Raw genomic sequence first — 22,606 nt, forward strand, 5'->3', positions numbered from 1 at the left:
TTTGAGTAAATGCCTGATCCAAAGTGGTCTGAGGGGACACTTTGAATGACTCTTTTTGTGAGCAGCTTTAAAATCTCTAACGCTGCAGCCTCCCATTGATTGGGTGGAACATCGGGGAGGATTTTCTTTGGCGAGGGTTTTTAGAAAAAGGGAAGTCTCTGGATGTAATTTTCAATACCCAATGATCTTTTGTGATGGCTTGCCAGGTTGTTGGGTGTAGAGATAAATATCCCCCAGTGGTCATACCTCTCAACTGTACAGATTTGTGCAGAATGTCCAGATTTTTGTTTTATATTTTTGGTCTGTTTTTCATAAAATTGTGATTTTCTGGCAAATTAGTGACAAAACTTTAAAGACTGAAGTTAGAAAATAATGACAGACATTTGAATTTCAGACTTCATACTCTTCAGAAAATCAATGCTAATGCAAAACCTGTTATTCTATCTACTTTCTAAGTTGGCAGGAGCAATTTTTAAAAATTGTCCCTATTTTTAGGCCTTTGTCCCACTTTTATTCATGGCTTTGTCCAAATGTCTTGCTCTAAAAGGATGAGAGGTATGCTCCCCGACTGCCTCCAGAGTCAAGTAGTTGGGCATTCCCTTAAGATCACTGATTGGGTCTGTCCGAGAAAGAATCTTGAGACCCTTGGTTCATCAGACCCCTCTGCCATTTTTTTGGGCAATAAAAAGAATTTGGAGTAAATGCCTGATCCAAATTGGTCTGGGGGGACACTTTGAATTACTCTTTTTGTGAGCAGCGTTGAAATCTCTAACGCTGCAGCCTCCCATTGATTGGGTGGAACATCGGGGAGGATTTTCTTTGGCGAGGGTTTTTAGAAAAAGAGAAGTCTCTGGATGTAATTTTCAACACCCAGTGATCTTTTGTGATGGCTTGCCAGGCTGTTGGGTGTAGAGACAAATGTCCCCCAGTGGCCATACCTCTCAACTGTACAGATTTGTGCAGAATGTCCAGATTTTTGTTTTATATTTTTGGTCCGTTTTTCATAAAATTGTGGTTTTCTGGCAAATTAGTGACAAATCTTTAAAGACTGAAGTTAGAAAATAATGACAGCCATTTGAGTTTCAGACTTCATACCCTTCAGAAAATCCATACTAATGCAAAACCTGTTATTCTATTTACTTTCTAAGTTGGTAGGAGCAATATTTAAAAATTCTCCCTATTTTTAGGCCTTTGTCCCACTTTTATTCATGGCTTTGTCCAGATTTCTTGCTCTAAAAGGATGAGAGGTATGCACCCCAACTGCCTCCAGAGTCAAGCAGTTGGGCAATCCCTTAAGATCGCTGATTGGGTCTGTCCGAGAAAAAATCTTGAGACCCTTGGTTCATCAGACCCCTCTGCCATGTGGGCAGCCATTGTAACCATTTACCCCTCTACCTCTGGGAGAAAGGTCCCCTTGTGAATCATGAAAAGTACCGTGCGATTTATGAAACCACAACTTTTTACCTCCACGTTGGTTCCTGGAAAAGGTCAGTTGTGGGGTACAGAAGTATATCCCAATGGCAGACAAGGTTTTTTTACCCTTTTCACTTTGGAAGAGTGTGTCTTTAACTGTTGGTACAAAAAGTGTTGATCCATTGAAGGAAGCATTAACAAAGGATGCCCTATAGGGTTCTGAAAAGTCACATAGCCGCACTGAGGCGTGGTGCCTGGTGGCAATGCCTGATCCGGCCGCCAATGAGGCACCCTCTGCAGCATGAGAAATCAACCTCATGGATGTGTTAGAAATAGACTGGATGGTGGCCATTCTCGAGGAAAAGGTCTTCTGTTCCTCGGCAGACATAGACCTTGGGACAGATCTAGAGAGTTCCTTAACTAAGTCCCTCTGTACCTTGGTTACATGTGCCAAGTAGTTCAGCACTCACAATGCAAAGGTCACTGAAGCGTAAACCCACTTTCTGAACCTGTCCAAAGCCCTAGATTCCCTATTAGGGGATGAACAGTGGAACTCTGCTGGGCCTGCTCCTTTTTGGTGACGGGAATTCCCTTAGTCCAGTGTGGGCAGTCAGAAGGGGCACTAAGGATTTTATCAGGCCAGCCACTTGGGAATTGGTTCCACTGCTTCTGGTTCCTTCAATGCCTTGCAGGGCACAAGGTCAATAAGGGGGGGGGGGTCCGCAGGGGGGTACCCAAGAAGCAGATGGACCCTACCCAAAGGCTTTCAGAAACACCAATTCCTCTGGGTTAGGGCTTTTGAAAGACCAACCCAACCACCCTTCTGGCAAATGATTTCCATGATGTCTCTTAAGGAGACATCCTTGAGTGGTGATCTAGGGACCCTTCCCCATCATCGAGATCGGTGTCCTCTGTGAGGGATTCCAAAGGGGAATACAAGTGTCTACTTTTGCACTGATGCTTCTGAGGAACCTCCTCGGTGGGGTGCTCTGGGGAATACTCCGGGGATTCCACATGGGAAGTAGACTGGAAGTCCTTTTGAGTAGGTTATCCCAGAGGGGACAGAGTAGATGTCTCAGGCACAAAGGCTGCTGGAGGGGGGCTGGCATCTGAACCAGGTAGAGTTGAGGTTCTTCTGGGTGCAGAGAGAACCCTCTGCACCACCTTGAATGCCGAGGGAGATTGGGACACAATAGGCACCCCCACTGGAGCTGAACCTGTCAATGGGGAAGCTCCACAAACCCCAACCACCCCCAGATCTGAGTGAGGAGTTGGAGGCAAGCTGTCAAACACCGAAGCCCTGAGAGGAAGAGAGAGCTCTGAAAATTTCATAGCTGATGTCAACCTCTTGGAACCGACACTAAAGCTATGGATCTGTGAGTCACTTGGCTCCAAAACAGTTGGAGAAGGGCAAGTCAGGGAGGCTATTGGAGTTGAGGTAACTGTACCTGTCAGCTCTGTTTTGGCTCAGACCTGATAACTTCGAAATCCGGGGTTGGATTGGAGAAGGAGAGATAGGAATGAAGGTAGGAATATTGTTCGCAGATCCAGGAGGGGGCAGAGCAGGCAAGATCCCCAGCTGAATTTGTGCCTTGAGAAATTTGAACATCATGCTGTCTACTTCAGCTTCAGAAAGGCTTCAGGAGGACCTAACAGAAGAAGCTACTGAAGCAGGCCTGGAACAGGGCCTGGGTTGTTGTAGGAGAGGGGACTTGGGTCTGGTTGTCACCAGTTCTGGGGAGAAGCTTCAGCTCCAGCATGGAGGGGAGGCCTAGATGATTATAGGAGCCGAAGTAGTCAAATCTGAGGGTCTGTAGGTTTTGGTGGGAGGTTCTCCCAAATGACAGGATCTACTGGGGGATCTCTTCTGCTCTTTATGTTTTTAGCAGGGGTTTGAGCCCCTGAAGTGGATGGAGTGGCTGAAAATAAAGAACTAGGAAGGAGCCCTTTCAGAATAAGCTTGTTGCACCAATCCATGAGCACCCACTGAGTATAGCCAGCACAGATAGAACAAGCAGAATCCAGGTGAGCCACCCCAAAACAAACCGCAGATTTTGAGTGCAGACCCAAAAGTGGGATTTTGTGCCCACAAGTGCTGTACTTCTTAAACCCAGCAGCTTTAGGATTGGCCATGCTGAAAGGAAAAAAATCAGAGACCCATGGCAAAAACACACACACCAAGATAAAGTTAAAATAGTTAGAGTTAAGTTTAAACTTAAACCTCTACACCAATAAGAAATCTTTGATATATATATATATCTTTAAGCTGGTAGGGAAGGGAGGGAAAGAAAGAGACAAAAAACTTTATCCTAGAAACTGCTATACGGCAGAAAATAGAAGATAGGAGATACAGAAGGCAAACTATAAATTTAAGCTAAGATAGCCAACAAATTTCTACTCACTGACCAAAAAAAAAAAAAAAAGCCCTGAGAAGCTCAGAGTCCAAGAATCCAATGCTTAGAAACATGCAGCAAATGAGATCAGAGTGAATTGGAGGGGAGGAGCATCATGGGTAGGGGAGGAGCTCAGATGTTGGAGGCTAGAGCTTTGGTATACAGCTGAGTCAAATTTGATGCTCAGATCCGAAACCCACAGGTTGAAGAAAAATGAAGGCAACATCAGATGTAAAGATACATTAATGGTATAAGGGGAGTTGAGGGGATGGCATTATGGTTAAGGTGTTTACCTCACAAACACAAAGTACAAGGTTCAATTTTCACCTTTGAAAGGAAATTGGGTAGGCTTAAAATGGCCTGCAAGAGCAGCTAGCCAAATACTTACCTATGAACTAGCATACATATAGTGGAAATGTCTGCAGTCTAAGACTTTGAGGTACATACATCTGTATGGACATAGAGGGACCTCCAACACAAGAGGGTAGCGCTAAGTGAGCATCAGCTGTAGATGCACACCTTTAAGTAAGTAGAATAGATGTGGATAAATGTTTACTCCAGACACCTCTCCTAACCCACTGAATAAGTGCAAAACCTTGCACAAAGTGCCACATTATCAAGTACTGCAATTTTATACCTAGACAAGTAGCCCAGAGGTAAATGAGCCCTAATTCCACTGTCACACAGAATGACAAAACGAAGCAGCTTATCTCTGAGGCATGCAAAAGAGGTATAACTTCCACAGATTTGTGAAGATGACTTGTATAAGTCACACAAACTGTGCATTGCTGGACTGTGCTGTTAATGAGTCAGAAATCATGGTGTGTTTGATTCACTAGCTGCCATTATATACCTCAAAACTGCTACTATTTTCTGGGTATAGATGCAAACTAACAGCTACTTCTGCTGGTGCCCATTGAATAGTGCCTACCTTTTGCATGAAGGAGACAAAAGTTATGCTGTATGTCTTTTACAGCCAGTAAAGGAAGTAGTTAGTGGGCCCTTGTGATAGCTCTTTTAGGAAAACTGATGTCTGGTATGACCTGGCCAAGGTTCTCACCTGTGCTATGGGTTCTGCTGGGACAGGAGAACAGTACAAGCATAAGCTTGTTGACCTGTACAGCCACCACCCTAAAGAACAACAACAGTGGGAAGCAGAGCCTAGACAACAACAATCTTACTGTTATTTGTGTCTGTCATTGGACACATTTTTTGGGATGTGTTTTCAGTGTTTTGTACTATGTTTCTAAAACCTACATGTCTGTCATATGTAATTGCTATTTATGGTGATGTAAGGTGAGGGGCTAAAATATGGTGAGGATTTGGTAATGGAAAGTAATGTTACTGCACTGTATGGATGTTCTCCTGCTTTCTGTAGGTCTGTCTGTAATTTGCACTCTTTATGGTAAGGTAGTACAAGGAGCTTATACGAATGGGGGTGATACATATACATTTGAAAGGAACATTATAGTAGCTGGTCAGTCACCATGAGTTCTAGGGTAATAGAACTGTGTAGTTTTGTGTACTTATGTGCAGGGGACACACACCTGCATGACTTCTGGACAATCAACAGCAAGGCTGTGGGTGATTGGACTGTATGTGTTGTTTTGACCATGTCCCCTCTACCTTTCACAGTTCATAAATGTATCCTTTCCCTTTGCAATATTGACAGAATTTGACCTTAACTGTGTGATTGGCTGCAGAAGGCTGAAAAGACTTTTAGAAAGAAAAGCTTGTCTTTAGTGATATATGCCATACCATAGGGTATAACCATTGCAGTCACTGAACTAACATACTTAAGGCACTTTTCCCATTGTGTCTGCACTCTGCAGTTGCCAAGGAACCTCAGCCACAACACACTCCCACTAAGGTTGTTGGAAGGATGATGGCAGATCATGCATGCATCACCTCTACCTCAACTTACCTCTCCCCACAGTTTCATAGAATAGCTCATATTACCTTCTAACAATCTAGAAAGTCGCAAAATAGTCTTTATAAACTTCTAAAGTTCTTACTTATTCTTCATCAAAACCCATTACTCCATGGTGATATTCATCCTAACCCAGGACCAGGCAACAACACCCCTTCCAACTCCTACCATCCCCAACTTACTACTCCCTCTACCTCTATTCAAACTACTAACACCTTACTCATTGGTCACCTGAACATACAGAGCTTAAATAATAAAATCAGCCAACTCCATGCTCTCCTAGAAATCCATTCCTTTGATGCTCTATGTCTAACTGAAACTTGGCTTAAACCAGTAACAAAGGACAATGAAATTATCCCACCAGGTTATAATATAATAAGATTAGACCGTTCAACCAAAAAGGGTGGAGGGGTAGCTATTTTGTTTAAGTCAGGGTTACAGGTTTCCACAGTAGACATACAGCACCCATTAGATAGTCATGCAGAAATCCTCATTTCTAAGTCTCAGATCAATGCTAGCAAGTCCATTTACATAATATGTTCTTACCTACCTCCAGGCAACAATATCAACACCCTTGAAACTATCCTGTCATGGCTTTCTTCCTCCTTCCCTCAAGAAACCATTGTACTTGGTGATTTTAACATTGACTGGAATAGCTGTACCTCATCTCAATCTACACTCTATATAAATCTCCATGGTTTTTCACAAATTATCACTACTCCAACCAGAATCCATAAACCAACTAAAAGAGAAAGCACCTTAGACTGGATGCTAGTAAATAGCCATCTCCATTCTTACAAAGCAAATACCCTTCCTGACGATATAAGTGATCACTACCTCACCTATATAATTAGGCAAAAAAACCCTTATTCCCAACCAAACCACCTTCAAAACCACTCGGAACAAAAAAAATTTTAATCCATCTAACTTCCAAGCTGAGCTGCAGGCCTGTGACTGGTATCCCTTAAAACTGCTCCCTCTTGAGGAAGCAGTATCCTTTTTTAACTCCAAATTCCTACAAATCCTTGAATACCATGCCCCTACTAGATCTATAAGAACTAGAAGTAAAACTGCTCCTTGGCTTACAAAAGAGAGTAGACAAAAAATTTTAGTAAGAAATAAGATCTGGTATAAATAGAGAAATACTAAAAACCCAATAGACCACCAGAACTATAAACATTTAAGAAATACCACCAAAAAAGCAATACTCCTTGACAAAAAGAACTACTACTTTAAACTCCATCACAAACATCAACAAAAAACACAAACTTTCTGGTCTGCTATACGTAAACTTTTACACCCAGGCCACACCAAGACTCCAACCCCTGCTGGACTCTCCTCAAACCTCCCTAATGAGATTGCTGACACCATTAATACCTTCTTTACTGAAACCGTTCATTCTCTTGCCAACTCCGTACCTCCTGGTAACTCATCCCTCCCATCCCCTCGGACTAGCACACTCCCAACCTTTCAACTTAAGCTGGTTCCTACATCCCATATCTTTACCCTACTCACCAAAATTAAACCTTGCACCCCCTCTGCTGATCTTCTACCAACGGAATATCTGCAAACTGCAGCTAAAGTACTATCCTACCCCAATTCCATTCTTATCAATAGAACCATTTCCGAAGGCTCCATTCCATCTCTCTGGAAAATCTCTCATATAATCCCACTACACAAGGGTGGTAACGCAACTGAACTTTCAAACTTTCACCCCATAGCCCTACTCTCTCCTCTAGCCAAAGTAATGGAAAAATGCATCCACCAGCAACTGCTTGATCACCTTCTCCAAAATAACCTACTATCTGACTGTCAGCATGGCTTTAGATCTTTCCATAGCACCACTACTGCTCTTTTGTCCTTCACTGATTGCATTAATAAACACTGTAACAATAACAAGCTCTCTGCAGCACTCTTTCTTGACCTTTCTAAAGCCTTTGATATGGTGAACCATCAAATACTTCTGGACATTCTAAAAACACTCTCATTCAGCTCACAGGCACTAAAATGGTTCAAGTCCTATTTAGAAAACAGACAGCAAGCTGTCCTCTGGGACAATGACCTTTAATCTCATCTTCCTATTAATCTAGGGGTCCCACAAGGATCTATCCTGGGAACCTCTCCTCTTCTCTATATTTATTAACAATCTGCATTTAGATATTCCTCAAGCCACCTGCATTCAGTATGCAGATGATTCTACTCTAGTGTGTACTGCCTCCTCATTCGATGAGCTTCAAACCATTACACAAGCTGTATTTAACTCAGTGGAAAAATGGTTCCAACAACGATGCCTCCTACTAAATGCCAAAAAAAAAAACTACTGCTTTTTACTCCAACGATTAAGTCTTTACCTACTGTTCTTACTGTCATAGGTTCATAGGTGTGTACTAGGCTAATGGCCCTGAAGCCTTTACAAGCCTAGCCCATAGTATTACCCTGGCATTGTGCCATCTGACCTTAGCTCCCAGTGCCTCTGTCAAGTAGAGCCAGTGGAGTGATCTCTGGGGTGAATTTTCTATTTCCCATCCACTCATCAAGATTTCTCTTGAAGAAGGCCAGTGAGGTGCTCTGCTTGACATGTATGGGAAGTCTGTTCCATAGCATGGGCAGTCTCTGGGTTATGAACCTGTCCCTCCAGCATGTTCTGTTGATTGTGGTAATGAGGTTGAGGTCTCTGGAGCGTGTGCTGCAGAGGGATTGGGATTTCTTTAGATGGAGCATTTCTAACAGAGCTGGGTCAGACATGGCTTTGTAAGTCATGCAGAGATCGCCTCTAACTAGGCCATTTAAGACAGAATAGTTGGGAGTTTTTTATCTGTCCATATAGGACAAGTGTTTAAGGCCTAGGATATCTTCAGAAAATGCATGCTAACACAAATTCTGTTATTCTAGCAACTATCTTAAGTTTATAAAAGCAATATTTAAAATATTTCCCTATTTAAAATATTTCCCTGTTTTCTGGACTAAGACGTTTGTGAATGTAAAAACAAAATGAAAACTCAAGCCTTGTTTCATAGTTTTACTGGACAATTTCAGGTTAAAGCCAAACCCCACTAGCTGTGGATATGCATATTTCTGCCTTATGACCTCATCAACGTATTTCACTAAGCATTTGAAACACAGGGCTGTTACTCCCAGCTGATGTCCATTATCATTACGGTCACTGCAAAAATATTCCAAACAACAAACTAAAACGAGTGAGAAGTATACTGAAAAACCATTCAGTAAAAACAAAATGGAAACTCCGGTAAAAAGTCAAAATGAGGTGATAAACCAATAAAATAACTCTGCACGGCTAATCAGGACCCAAAACCTGCAGCAATAATATTCCACTTTTAGACAAATGCTACGATAGCTCAATATGTCCAAAAACAGCAGCCTTTATTAAAACACACACAATAGCCAAGCGCTTTCACCTGGATATTACCAGGCTTTCTCAAGGATCAAGTTCATATACATTCAATGTAACTCTTTAAATAGTTAAAATCCTGTCACCTGACTAACTAATCAATCAATTTAGTTGAACATTCTGCTTTGCAGTAATTACAGAACAAACTGTTGTTATAAAAACTAAACAATTTAAAATCATAGTTTAAATTAAACTGTATAAAAAACACTAAGAGCATTTTATGCATAAAACTTTCATCCAATTTACACAAATATAATTGGTGTTATGTGTTCTATTTACTGTCTATTGTTTCTTAAAAATGTTCCTGAAGAAACTTTATATTAAAATGATCCTCTCATGTTTCAGGGTGCCTAAACAACTCAAATAGAATGGTAAACTCTACTTCCTCACTAAAATTTCTCATGTGCACATCTGTAAAACCCCACTTATATCTAGTATCTTACCATATGCGCTAAGTTGATTAGAGGGAAATTCTTTTCTCTTAATATAAGTTGCCCTGTGCTGTTTCAACCTATTAAGGAAAGGGGAATCCATAGTGTTACAGGCGAGCTTTCCTTAATTTCAATACGCTTTTGATGTTAATACTGTCATTCAAGCCTGGGGACCTGTTGGAATTCAATTTCAGTTGCCAATACAGCTCCCGATATTCTAATCTGGTTTCCCAACTTCCACCTCTGCTGTTCTGTGTTACTTGTTCTAGTACCATAAATTTGATATTCATTTCTTTACATGTAAGGGAGTGTTTGTAAAAGGCATTACTCTCTTTCTGCTTAGCTACATTGTTAAAATGTTCATAGACCCTTTTCCTCAAGTGTTGTTCTGTTTTTCCTATATAAAAACTGTCACAGGTTTTACAGATCCCTAAGTACACTACCCCTTTTGTACCACAATTATGATGTCTCTTTGAGATATACTTAAATTTCCTGGAAGGGATGTTCACTCTATCCTGATTTATCATGGCTTGACATTGCTTACAATTGCCACAAGAATAAGTGCCCCATTTCTTTTTGTTTTTATCCATGTCCAAAATATGTATAGTTTCAAAAATTTCCTTGAGATTCTTATTTCTTTTTCTTACAAAATGTGGTTGATCTGTAACAAAACATTTTGTTTCTTCATGTAGACTCAAAATGGGCCAGTATTGAGAAACAATGCCCTCAATTTCTTCAGCATTTTTATTGAAGGTGTAAATAAAACTGTTTTTAACTTCCGTTACATTCTGTTGATGTTTCTGTATAGGGTTGGGAGAACCTGCTCCCAAAAGAGGGGGGTAATAAACTTCTCTTTTCCGGTAAATCTCCTGTGCTAAGTTGTCAAACAGGACCTCTGGGTAACCTTTCTCCATAAAATAACTTCTTAAATTTTGCACTTCTTCTGTGAAATCTCCTAATGTACTACACATTCGAGATGCTCGGATCAACTGGCCCTTAAAACAAATTTCTTTTCCCAGAAGTACAGGACTATATATTGCCCACATATGTAAAGATTCTTGGGATTTTTTAAGACAAATTGATCAAAAGTCTTTTAATTCCCAGGTTCTAATGGTTACGGTGGATGTGGTCGAACTCTTTCCGAGTATTCCACATGAAACAGGTCTAGAATGGTTTAGCCAAATTCTAGCAAAGGAGGGGGGTCAATTGGCCACAACCACTAACCTATTGTTAGAATTCATGGAGATTGTCCTGGAGAACAATTTCATCCATTTCAGCGGAGAATTTTACTGTCAGAAGAAAGGTGTGGCAATGGGGGCCCCATGTGCATCCCTCTATGCAAATATAGTCCTGTACTTCTGGGAAAAGAAATTTGTTTTTTCCAGTAGATGGCAGCATAACATTTTGTACTACAGAAGGTTTTTGGATGACATCTGTATTTTTTAATTGGGAGAGGAGGAGAGTTTTATAGAGTTTTGGCAATACATCAACAACACTACACCTTTCTTGAAGTTTACATACAACATTGACAAGAATAAATTACACTACTTAGATGTAACCATTGAGAAGGATTATGACAACAGATGTTTTAAATCCAAACTATATAGGAAAAGCTCATACTCCAACTCTTACCTCCACTTTAACAGTGGACATCCATACTTCCAAAAGAAAGGTATCATTAAGGGCCAGTTGATCCGAGCATCTCGAATGTGTAGTACATTAGGAGATTTCACAGAAGAAGTGCAAAATTTAAGAAGTTATTTTATGGAGAAAGGTTACCCAGAGGTCCTGTTTGACAATTTAGCACAGGAGATTTACCGGAAAAGAGAAGTTTATTACCCCCCCTCTTTTGGGAGCAGGTTCTCCCAACCCTACACAGAAACATCAACAGAATGTAACGGAAGTTAAAAACAGTTTTATTTACACCTTCAATAAAAATGCTGAAGAAATTGAGGGCTTTGTTTCTCAATATTGGCCCATTTTGAGTCTACATGAAGAAACAAAATGTTTTGTTACAGATCAACCACATTTTGTAAGAAAAAGAAATAAGAATCTCAAGGAAATTTTTGAAACTATACATATTTTGGACATGGATAAAAACAAAAAGAAATGGGGCACTTATTCTTGTGGCAATTGTAAGCAATGTCAAGCCATGATAAATCAGGATAGAGTGAACATCCCTTCCAGGAAATTTAAGTATATCTCAAAGAGACATCATAATTGTGGTACAAAAGGGGTAGTGTACTTAGGGATCTGTAAAACCTGTGACAGTTTTTATATAGGAAAAACAGAACAACACTTGAGGAAAAGGGTCTATGAACATTTTAACAATGTAGCTAAGCAGAAAGAGAGTAATGCCTTTTACAAACACTCCCTTACATGTAAAGAAATGAATATCAAATTTATGGTACTAGAACAAGTAACACAGAACAGCAGAGGTGGAAGTTGGGAAACCAGATTAGAATATCGAGCTGTATTGGCAACTGAAATTGAATTCCAACAGGTCCCCAGGCTTGAATGACAGTATTAACATCAAAAGCGTATTGAAATTAAGGAAAGCTCGCCTGTAACACTATGGATTCCCCTTTCCTTAATAGGTTGAAACAGCACAGGGCAACTTATATTAAGAGAAAAGAATTTCCCTCTAATCAACTTAGCGCATATGGTAAGATACTAGATATAAGTGGGGTTTTACAGATGTGCACATGAGAAATTTTAGTGAGGAAGTAGAGTTTACCATTCTATTTGAGTTGTTTAGGCACCCTGAAACATGAGAGGATCATTTTAATATAAAGTTTCTTCAGGAACATTTTTAAGAAACAATAGACAGTAAATAGAACACATAACACCAATTATATTTGTGTAAATTGGATGAAAGTTTTATGCATAAAATGCTCTTAGTGTTTTTTATACAGTTTAATTTAAAATATGATTTTAAATTGTTTAGTTTTTATAACAACAGTTTGTTCTGTAATTACTGCAAAGCAGAATGTTCAACTAAATTGATTGATTAGTTAGTCAGGTGACAGGATTTTAACTATTTAAAGAGTTACATTGAATGTATATGAACTTGATCCTTGAGAAAGCCTGGTAATATCCAGGTGAAAGCGCTTGGCTATTGTGTATGTTTTAATAAAGGCTGCTGTTTTTGGACATATTGAGCTATCATGGCATTTGTCTTAAAAGTGGAATATTATTGCTGCAGGTTTTGGGTCCTGATTAGCTGTGCGGAGTTAAAATGGAAACTCCAGCAAAGCTAGAACTTCCATTGAGTGACCTCCCAAACCTCTTGTATCAGAGGCATTTGGGATATATGCAAATGATCCTTATGAACATCAGGTTTGTCAGTATTTGGTGACTTAAATCCTAAGAGATTTGCTAGAAAATTACAAATTTTATGAGGAGCAAACCAAAAATATTACGAAAAATCTCCACATTCTATGGAAATATGCACAGTTGTATGGTATGACTGTCTCAATTTGGGCAGTTGTGACCTGTGAAAAAAGTATGGAAAATGTCCAAAACTCCAAGAATTTCCAGATAACATAGTTCCCAAACAGTTATTTTGTATCCAAAACACCTTAATATGAAATGAAACAGCAGAAACCACCCAAAATAATAATAAAAAAAACCTTTCATTTTGACAACAAAGCGAAGTCCGCTATCTTGCATAACCCCTACAGGGTATAAGTTGTCCTGGAAAATTATGTTTTCATAAAACAATCTCATGCATTTGAAAATGTGACACTCCTAGACAGAGATGCATATTAGAGTTTGTCTCATTTTTGTTTGTCAAGGCCAATAATGGTACTACGATGGCTCCAGACCCAACCACCAAACTATTAGGCATAACAATAGATCAACATCTGAACTTTGATGCACATATCAACACAACTATCAAAACTGTTAACAGAAAACTTGGCTCTCTGTACAGAATAAAATCTTTCTTAACCCCTGAAGCCAGAACCAACATTGCCCACACCCACTTAATCTCTACCCTCCTCTATGCCGCACCCATCTATACCAATCTTTCCAAAAGTAACCTTAACAAACTGGCAACCTCCTATAACAACATTGCCAGATTTGCCACTGGCACACCTTTCAGAACTCACCATTGTCTCAATCTTAAACAATTAGGAAGGCTTGAACTACAAAATCAGCTACTACTTCAAGAACTTACTATCACCCATAAAATACTTCATCAGCCCAATAATACTCCTATTCTCAGGAAGTTAATCCCTCCCTATAGAAATCTTACTACCCTTCGCTCAGCAAATAAATTACTAGTAACCATTCAGAAATCCTTTAACAAGGCTGGAGACTCCCTCTTTGCTAATTCTGTAGGGAAAATCTGGAACAGGCTTCCTGGCAATCTACAATTACTTACATCATTACCGCTCTTTAAAACTCAGCTAAAATCATTCCTTAAAACACAATGGCTATGTCCATGAACCAACCCAGATTAAACTGGCTGCTTAGCAATACTGTCTATTCCCCAGCCAAAATAACTCAGTCAGGATATATAGTTTCCTTTCTGGCTCTTCCTCTTCACAGTCTTTTATTGTCAGAGTACTACCCTTTAGTATATCCGATCCTAAAATTGCTACTACTTCTAGCAGGCTTATCTTAACTGTTGTATGTTTATCATCTGCTTTTAATTGAGTATATATTTCTTTTTGAAATTAAATTATTAATTTAATTTTTATCCTAACTTACTTTTTTTCTTACTCCCCCTCATGTCAACTGTCAACCCCTCATCCTGGCAGTTGCTCCTAGATCTATTGTATTACTATACCGTGTATTCATGTTCTCTCTGATGGTGTTTTTACAATGTTATTCAGGTGCAATTTTGTATTGTAATGTATTATTTTGAAATTTCTGTTGTGTTTGTGTTTTTGTGCTCTACAGTTATATTTAGCATAAGGTGGAGCTTTTCTCCCCGGGCCGCTACTGAAAATGGACATATATCCAGTTAGACTAGCCCGGTTAACAAATGTAAAATAAATAAATAAAAATAAAATAAAGAGATGTCAGCATCTTGCTGGGGGAGGGTTGACTGCTTGCCAACTAGTAGCCCAGCATCCTTGCTGTAGATGACCAGTCACAACTACAGCAGTTGGTGAAGTCTGTGGTTGAGAGGGAACTGAATCTATACTTTGCCTGCACACAACACCTTCTAGAGAAGATTGCAGAGTCAGTCAACTGATGGTTACTGACTCTTGGCTACCACAGGGGGAATTCATCCATGCCAACAGGCATGCGTTCAACATATGCTAGTGATGGCTCAGTGTAGCTTCCCTCTGGGCTAGGTAACAGCTTACACAGTTGCCAGCATCTCACCCCCCCACCATGTGCTCCCTTCAAAGTGTATGCACCCCTATGCATTTTGCATTGCCCAACATCATTTGTCAGCCCTCTATGTGTCGCTGTCTATCTCATGTCTTTGCATCCTTGTGCATGTGCACATTTGCCCTGTTTGTACTTATGTATTTGTCAGTTTATCTCTGCACGTCCACCTAAGCCCATTCTTTCCTCCCCCTGTTTCCTGTTACCCTTCACCCTCATTTCTTATCTGCATATAAAAAAAGGACAAAAACCACAACAGAGATGTGAGGAGATAGCTGTCCCCAGCATTTATATAGAGGACTGACTTCACTTCCTTGTTATTTGTGAAAAATGAAAAATAAAAACACTTAAATGTTGCAATACTGAGTAACAGTAATAAACAGTCCAAAACTTCAGATGTTAATTCCTCTTCTAGGAAGTTACTGAAGCAACAAACTCAAACAGGCTTAATCAAAGGAATAACTCAGCTTTAATTTGTGATAAGCAGTTTTGCCCACCAACTAGACTTCATCAGATCAGCATTTCAATAACAGCTTTAATCCATGGAAAACTAATACGTACATAAAAAGCACAAAGGATCATAAATCAAGATTGACAACCTCATACATACTAATGACCCTAGCCTATAACTAAAAGTTAGCTTGAAGTAACACATGCCAATTCTTACAATCCAAGCTAAAGAAAAGAAACAGAAAGAGTACTAATATAAAGTCTAAACAAACTGAAGTGCAGAACTAGTAATTAACTCCAAGTCTGTCTCCAGACAGGAACAAGGTGTCACAAAACTCCCTTCACTAAACGCTATTTAGCATCAATGATAACAAGATTCTTCCAAAAGTAGTGATAAACTAAAAAAAAAAATACTAGAAAGAAACAAAACAAAAAAGAGACAGCTGAAGTGGAGTGTGTTTGCGTGCACGCTCGCTCGCGCGCACGCGTGTGTGCTTGTCTATGTGTGTGTGTGTGTGTGTGTGTGTGTGTGTCTATGTGTGTGCTCACATGCGCACATGCATCTGTGACAACAGGAACATGAATCAAGAAAATAGTACCCACTATAGTAAACTTGGAAAAGATACAATATAAAGAAACATCACAGATAAAAATGCAATCAAAATGAAAGCTGTAATCATAAGTGTATTAAAAACAAACAAAAAAGAAAAGCACATTCACCCACAGGGCTTCTTCACATCACTGACAAAATGTAGCCTCCATAAAAATCAATCATACACTGATAAAGGAAAATCAGTAAAATGTGTGGAAAAATGCAAATGACTATGCATATGTATATGTTGTAGTAGAACAGTAAACAAGCAAAAACCATAAAAAATACAGGCATAAGAAATGTCCAAGGAAAGGGAAGAAAGACGCAAACATGTCATGTCAAAAACATTAATAAAATAATTTGTGGTCCAGTTTCCTAAGCTGAAGAATGCATTTAATTGAAAAAGCAGAATTAAGTCTATGCAGGTTGTTGGCATTAACATCTGAAGTTTTGGACAGTTTATTACTGCTGCTTAATTTTGTAACATTTAAGTGTTCTTATTTTTAATTTTGCACAAATAACAAGGAAGAGAAGACAGTCATCTACCTTAACACTGAGGACCGCCATCTCCTTGCAGCTCTGTTGTGGTTTTTGTATTTGTTTATCTTGTGACTCACTTTTCATGATGCACAGTGTTCCTGTTTGTGAAGCATTTTCACCAGAGCCATTGGTGATCTTTGTTATTTCATATATGTAAAAGGGAGATCTATCCCTGAAAAAAAGAAGAATTGCCTTCCCTATCTTGCACCCTCCTATATGTTACACTAGTGTGTGTTGCTCTGTTTGCTGCCATCCCCATTTTGTGCTTTACTACACACCTATTTTCACCCCATTTTATGCATCATGATGGCATTCATATATGCATCTTCATAACACACTGTAGATGCTATTATGGTATAAACGGATGTCTGTGGAACAATGATTTGTGCTGCTGTGCCATGAGATGCACTACCAAGCATGCTAGTTTTCCTTTATATACTGCTATGTGTTGCTGGGCTGTCTTACTGCTAGATGTTTGTTAGTAGTCATAGATGCGTACAGCTTCTGCACTTCTCTTCACAGGTATTGTGAGTGCTACATAATGGGCTCACAGACACTGTGGTTACTTATGTGACAGATATAACTCTCTTGTTCTACTCTACTGGGCAACTGTGTTACTGCACAGATTTGTGAGATTATGTGGCTGCCACCCTGCTTGTTTTTTGCAGTTGAGCAGAGCTGTCCATTCCAGAGCACTGCATGTCCCCATCTGCATTCATAATTAAGAATGTTCACTGCAGCAGATTGCCACAGATTTATAAAAGCTCTGTACATATCCACAGCACTTTTCTGTGAATCCCACTCACTATTTTTCATGGCACTGTCAATATCCATGAGACATCTCAAGATTGTTTAATTATAGCTTCTTTTCTCTAGTAGTTAACTTCCTTTAGACTAAATTCATTAATTAACAGCAGCAAACAGATAAAGGAGGCTCTGGACTACAGCAAATCCAAGCATTAAAGTATTTATTCGGTAATGCTTGGATTTGCTGTGGTCCGGAGCCTCCTTTATCTGTTTCCTGCAGTTATTTATATACGCTTGGATGACTGGTTTACCTACGCCATTTTCACAATTCTCGTTTTTAAATTCATTAATTCTTCAAAAGAAAATACTGTACAACCTCTAACTATCCTTCTCTAATAGTAAACATCCTTTTTATGTTTGTAGAGACCAGGCTTCCAAAACTTCATGAAGAGTCCAGAAGGCTCTCAACCACTACTTCTGCACAAGGATAATTTTCATCTGTCAAAGATCTATTTATTATCAACATTTATTATCTATATATAATCAGTTATGACTGAATCATCTTTTCAAACCGTTACTAAAAGACTTCCTCTCTGCCTCATGGCTTTACACCTGCTCCTCATGTGGAACATAGCTCTCTAACATCCTTCATCACATTTGCAATACTTCCCTTTAAACCACTAAATCACATAAGCTGAGTATCAACTTCTAATGCCTCACTTTATTGTACTTCTTAAACTACTATACCTACTTCTAATTAGCAAAACCACATTACTATTCTATCACTACTTCTCCATTAACACTCAAACTTGCTTATCTCCCCTAGTACCTTACTCTATTGTACTTCTTAAATTACTTCTACCTATCTTATACACTACTCTTCTAACTGTAAAGTCTTAGTACAAGGCTTGTAAATTTAGTATTTGTGATTATTAATACAAATCTTATTATACTATTATGCTACATTTTCACTGAAACTGCACCATAAAATGTGTTACTGTAAATATTGATTGCATTAAATATGATATCTTGGAACTTTTCACCCCAGACCTCCACTGAAAAAGGGCACCTGAGCCCAGTCAGACTTTTCCAGTAAACAAAAATCAAAAAGTAAATGCATTACTTCCTGTTTCTCACTGATGATTTGTAAAGATATATAATGTAGCAATCCATATCATTCTTTACTTACTTACTTTTCACATTTAATTACCATTTCTGTGTAATTTGACATGGCTGCTGTCAGGTCAGGACTGTTTAACTGTTGCTGTCTAAGTATCTTATTATGTGTGCTCACATGGATTTTGATTTCAGTTTGTATTGTTTTGCACTTCACTAAGTAAATATAAACCCCCATAAAGTCGGCCATTACCTTAATGTTGCAAAAACCTTTATTGTGTTTTCCCTACTATGATGTGTACCAGAGAAGATGGAAGTAGAATCTATAGTCTTCCCTTCCATAGCTAAAAACATAAATAGTGAGTCATTCAGCCTTAAAACATAGCAATGTTTCATACCTATTACAGTGTATGGCCACAAAAGTAGTGTATCTGTACCATCAACAAACTGTACCACAAAGCAGGATAATGCTTCTCTTTAATAGTCTTGGTAATGCTGAACTTATATTGTTGAAAAAATAAAACACACAAGTTGAAATATATTGTGATTTTCAATAAATGCCCCTTTTCTGTTACAGTTAACCCCAGGTCCATCAGTGGAGAAGCACTGGTTAGTGCAGTCTTGGTTAATGCAGATGGAAGACAACCAACAGCATATCAAGATCACATATTTGATGATGATGATGATGGTTTCACCTTAGACATGCTCTGTAATACCAGTCTGCAGGACCATAATGCACCATGGCTTATTCACCTTGGAATTAACCATGATAAAGAATTACGCAATGCTTACAGTGAAGATGAAGTGACAGATGCAGATGAAGAAATGACACTTGAAAATGAAGGATTATCATCTTCTCCAGGAAATGAGTCACCAGCGAATAAGCTACTCACCTGTGAAGTGCCAGTGACAATGAATGCAACACATGAACACAAAGATATGGCTGCATTACATGATGTGGCTAGAAGCAGTACAGACTTTCTGCTTAGTGTCCAGATGGAGGCCTCTCCCAGCAATGCAACTCCTGTGGTCTTCACAAATCAGCATGCTCCCAGATTTCTAGCAGAATCATATCCTCACTATCCCTTCCCACAGAAAAAAACTCCAAGAAAATCTGAAGTAGCCAAAAAACTTGGCCTGTATTCAGAACATTGAAATCACTATAGTATACATGGTAAAGAGAAAACAAAATAATAATTTGTATGTATTGCCATAAAGTATGACATTTTAGTTTTTTTTAAATCAGCATAAGAAATGATAAAGGATTTCACTATGAAACAAAGAGACTGTTTTATGAAAAAAAGGTTATAAAGTAGGTATAAACAGATTGTATACACAAAGAAAGTGGAAAAAGTGCCAAAAGTAAACTGATAACCAAAAATAAGGCATGGAAGGTTCACCAGAATAAAATCCACTATTTTATTGATCACACACGATATTACAAAACATAAAACACATCCAGAACGCATTAACTGTATCACCGCATTTTCGTCACAAAAACTTCTTCAGATGAGCATACCAACTTCTGAAACCTCATTATATACAGAAATATCCCCAATTAATCAATTAAAAAACTGTTATACTTTTAAAAACACAGTGCAAAAAGCTATATACACAAACAATGAAACACAATAAGTACAGAAGTACATGGAAAATCATTTGTTGGTCAAGCAGGAATCTTATAAAAAACATACATTATTTACAGTTTATAAAAACTTGTAAACAAAAAAATAAATATTTAAAAATATTTAAAAATATAAAACCCTTGTAAAACCACATATAAAAACACTGTTGTGTAGGTCATACAAAATGTTAAACAGCACCATCTGCTGGACAGTCACATAATTTAAAGTTTAGCTGACCTAAGCTTTAAGACTGGCTTCAATAAAACCATCTCACTCAAACCAGGATACCTAGTAGCTTCAAGAACTAGTTGCCAGTACAGTTCCCTGTATTCTAGGAATGTTTCCCAAGGGCCACCCCTAGGATCAATGGGTAATATTTCTATTACATAAAAATAAAAATTAGCTCCTGCACAGTTCAAAGTATGTTTATACAGAGAATTGTTACTGTTCATCTTTTTTATATCGTACCTATGTTCATACATTCTTGACTTTAATTTTCTCTCAGTTTTACCTATATAGAATGCTTCACATTTGTCACACAAGGCTAAATAAATAATACCATTAGTATTGCAATTGGCAAAACCATTTGTCTTAATACGTCTGTCTCTACTTTTCAGATGAACCATCACTCCAACTTTAACCTAAGGGCATTGGGCACAACAACCACACTTGTATGTACCCCTTTTATTAGAAAGGTAAACACCTGTCCTAGGGGTACCATTCCACCACAGATTTTTTAAGATTTATGTATGAAATCAGTTCTGACGAGATGAGGTACTTGGACCTCAGTATCAGTAAGGGTGGAGGGAATTTCAAAACTAGAGTTTATAGAAAAGCAACATTTTCGAACTCTTACCTATATTATACCAGTGCACACCCACATCACCAGAAGAAAGGGGTTGTAAAGGGTCAGTTTGTTCAAATATCCAGAATGACCTCAGATGACAATGATTCTATTAATGAAACTGCTTATCTTATGGATTTGTTCAGGGCTAGGGGGTACCCAGAAAAGCTTCTAGCAGAAGTATATAATGAAGTTTTGGAAGCAAGAAAATCTAGGTTTGTCCACGTTTTCGGGAGTTACAATCAGGACCTTGAAAATATTCAAACATCGGAGAGGTCAGGTGATAATGGGTACAACAGTGCTTTGTTTATTACTTATGACGGGGATGCTGGGTTGGCCAGAAACATTATAGAAAGAGAATGGAACAGATTTGCTAGTACATCAAAGCTGCAGTATATATTTGATAAGCCTTTTAAGTGTATTTAAAGAAGGGGGCGCTGTATTAAAATCATTTTGGAGAATGGTACCCCTAGGACAGTTGTTTACCTTTCTAATAAAAGGGACACACACAAGTGTGGTTGTTGTCCCCAATGCCCTTATGTCAAAGTTGGAGAGATGATTCATCTGAAAAGTAGAGACAGACTTATTAAGACAAATGGTTTTGCCAATTGCAATACTAATGGTATTATTTATTTAGCCTTGTGTGACAAATGTGAAGCATTCTATATAGATAAAACTGAGAGAAAATTAAAGTTAAGAATGTATGAACACAGGTACGATATAAAAAAGATGAACAGTAACAATTCTCTGTATAAACATACTTTGAACTGTGCAGGAGCTAATTTTTATTTTTATGTAATAGAAATATTACCCATTGATCCTAGGGGCGGCCCTTGGGAAACATTCCTAGAATACAGGGAACTGTACGGGCAGCTAGTTCTTGAAGCTACTAGGTATCCTGGTTTGAGTGAGATGGTTTCATTGATGCCAGTATTAAAGCTTAGGTCAGCTAAACTTTAAATTATGTGACTGTCCAGCAGATGGTGCAGTTTAACATTTTGTATGCCCTACACAACTGTGTTTTATATATGGTTTTACAAGGGTTTTATATTTTTAAATATTTTTAAATACTTATTTTTTGTTTACATGTTTTTATAAGATTCCTGCTTGACCAACAAATGATTGTGTTTCATTGTTTGTGTATATAGCTTTTTGCACTGTGTTTTTAAAAGTATAACAGTTTGTTAATTGATTAATTGGGGATGTTTCTGTATATAAAGGGGTTTCGGAAGTTGGTATGCTCATCTGAAAAATTTTTTGTGATGAAAACACGGTGATACAGTTAATGCATTCTAGATGTGCTTTATGTTTTGTAATATTGTGTGTGATCAATAAAATAATGGATTTTATTCTAATGAACCTTCCAGTGCCTTATTTTTGGTTATAAACAGATTGTGTCTAGATCTAGGGATGTCATTGTCCCCTTTACTCAGCTCTCATTAGGCCAGCCATTGAATATGATGCTTCCATTGTCATGTATCTGTCCAGACACATGCAACAACTAGAATGCTCCCAGAAATACCTTACTACAAGGATATACGGCCTAAACAACATGTCCTGCATGGACCGACTCAAAGCCCTGCCACTATACTCAGTATCCAACAGACTGCTAAGAGTTGACCAGCGTCTGGCATACAAAATATCTTCCGACCCATTACAGATGGATTTACTTTTAAATGGGATATGCCTTTACCCTAAATACTTCTACGCATTCCCATACCCAAACATAAACATGGGCAGCAGCCACTGAGCCAGTATAGTTCTCATTCT

At 38.5% G+C, this 22,606-nt stretch overlaps 1 protein-coding gene across 1 annotated transcript in view; it reads left to right on the plus strand.

Annotated features, from left to right (window-relative positions):
• LOC122797684 overlaps positions 1-19,782 on the plus strand; it is a 144,625-nt gene extending 124,843 nt beyond the window's left edge. The window contains exon 2 of the mRNA XM_044066221.1: positions 18,945-19,782. Within this exon, the coding sequence (XP_043922156.1) occupies positions 18,945-19,522 (578 nt within the window). The 3' untranslated portion in view covers positions 19,523-19,782. The remainder of the gene's footprint in view (positions 1-18,944) is intronic.
• Positions 19,783-22,606: the final 2,824 nt, after the last annotated feature.

Source organism: Protopterus annectens, chromosome 3.part1 (genome assembly GCF_019279795.1).
Source record: "Protopterus annectens isolate FY-2018-M chromosome 3.part1, PAN1.0, whole genome shotgun sequence".
In the NCBI taxonomy this organism is placed as follows: domain Eukaryota; kingdom Metazoa; phylum Chordata; order Ceratodontiformes; family Protopteridae; genus Protopterus; species Protopterus annectens.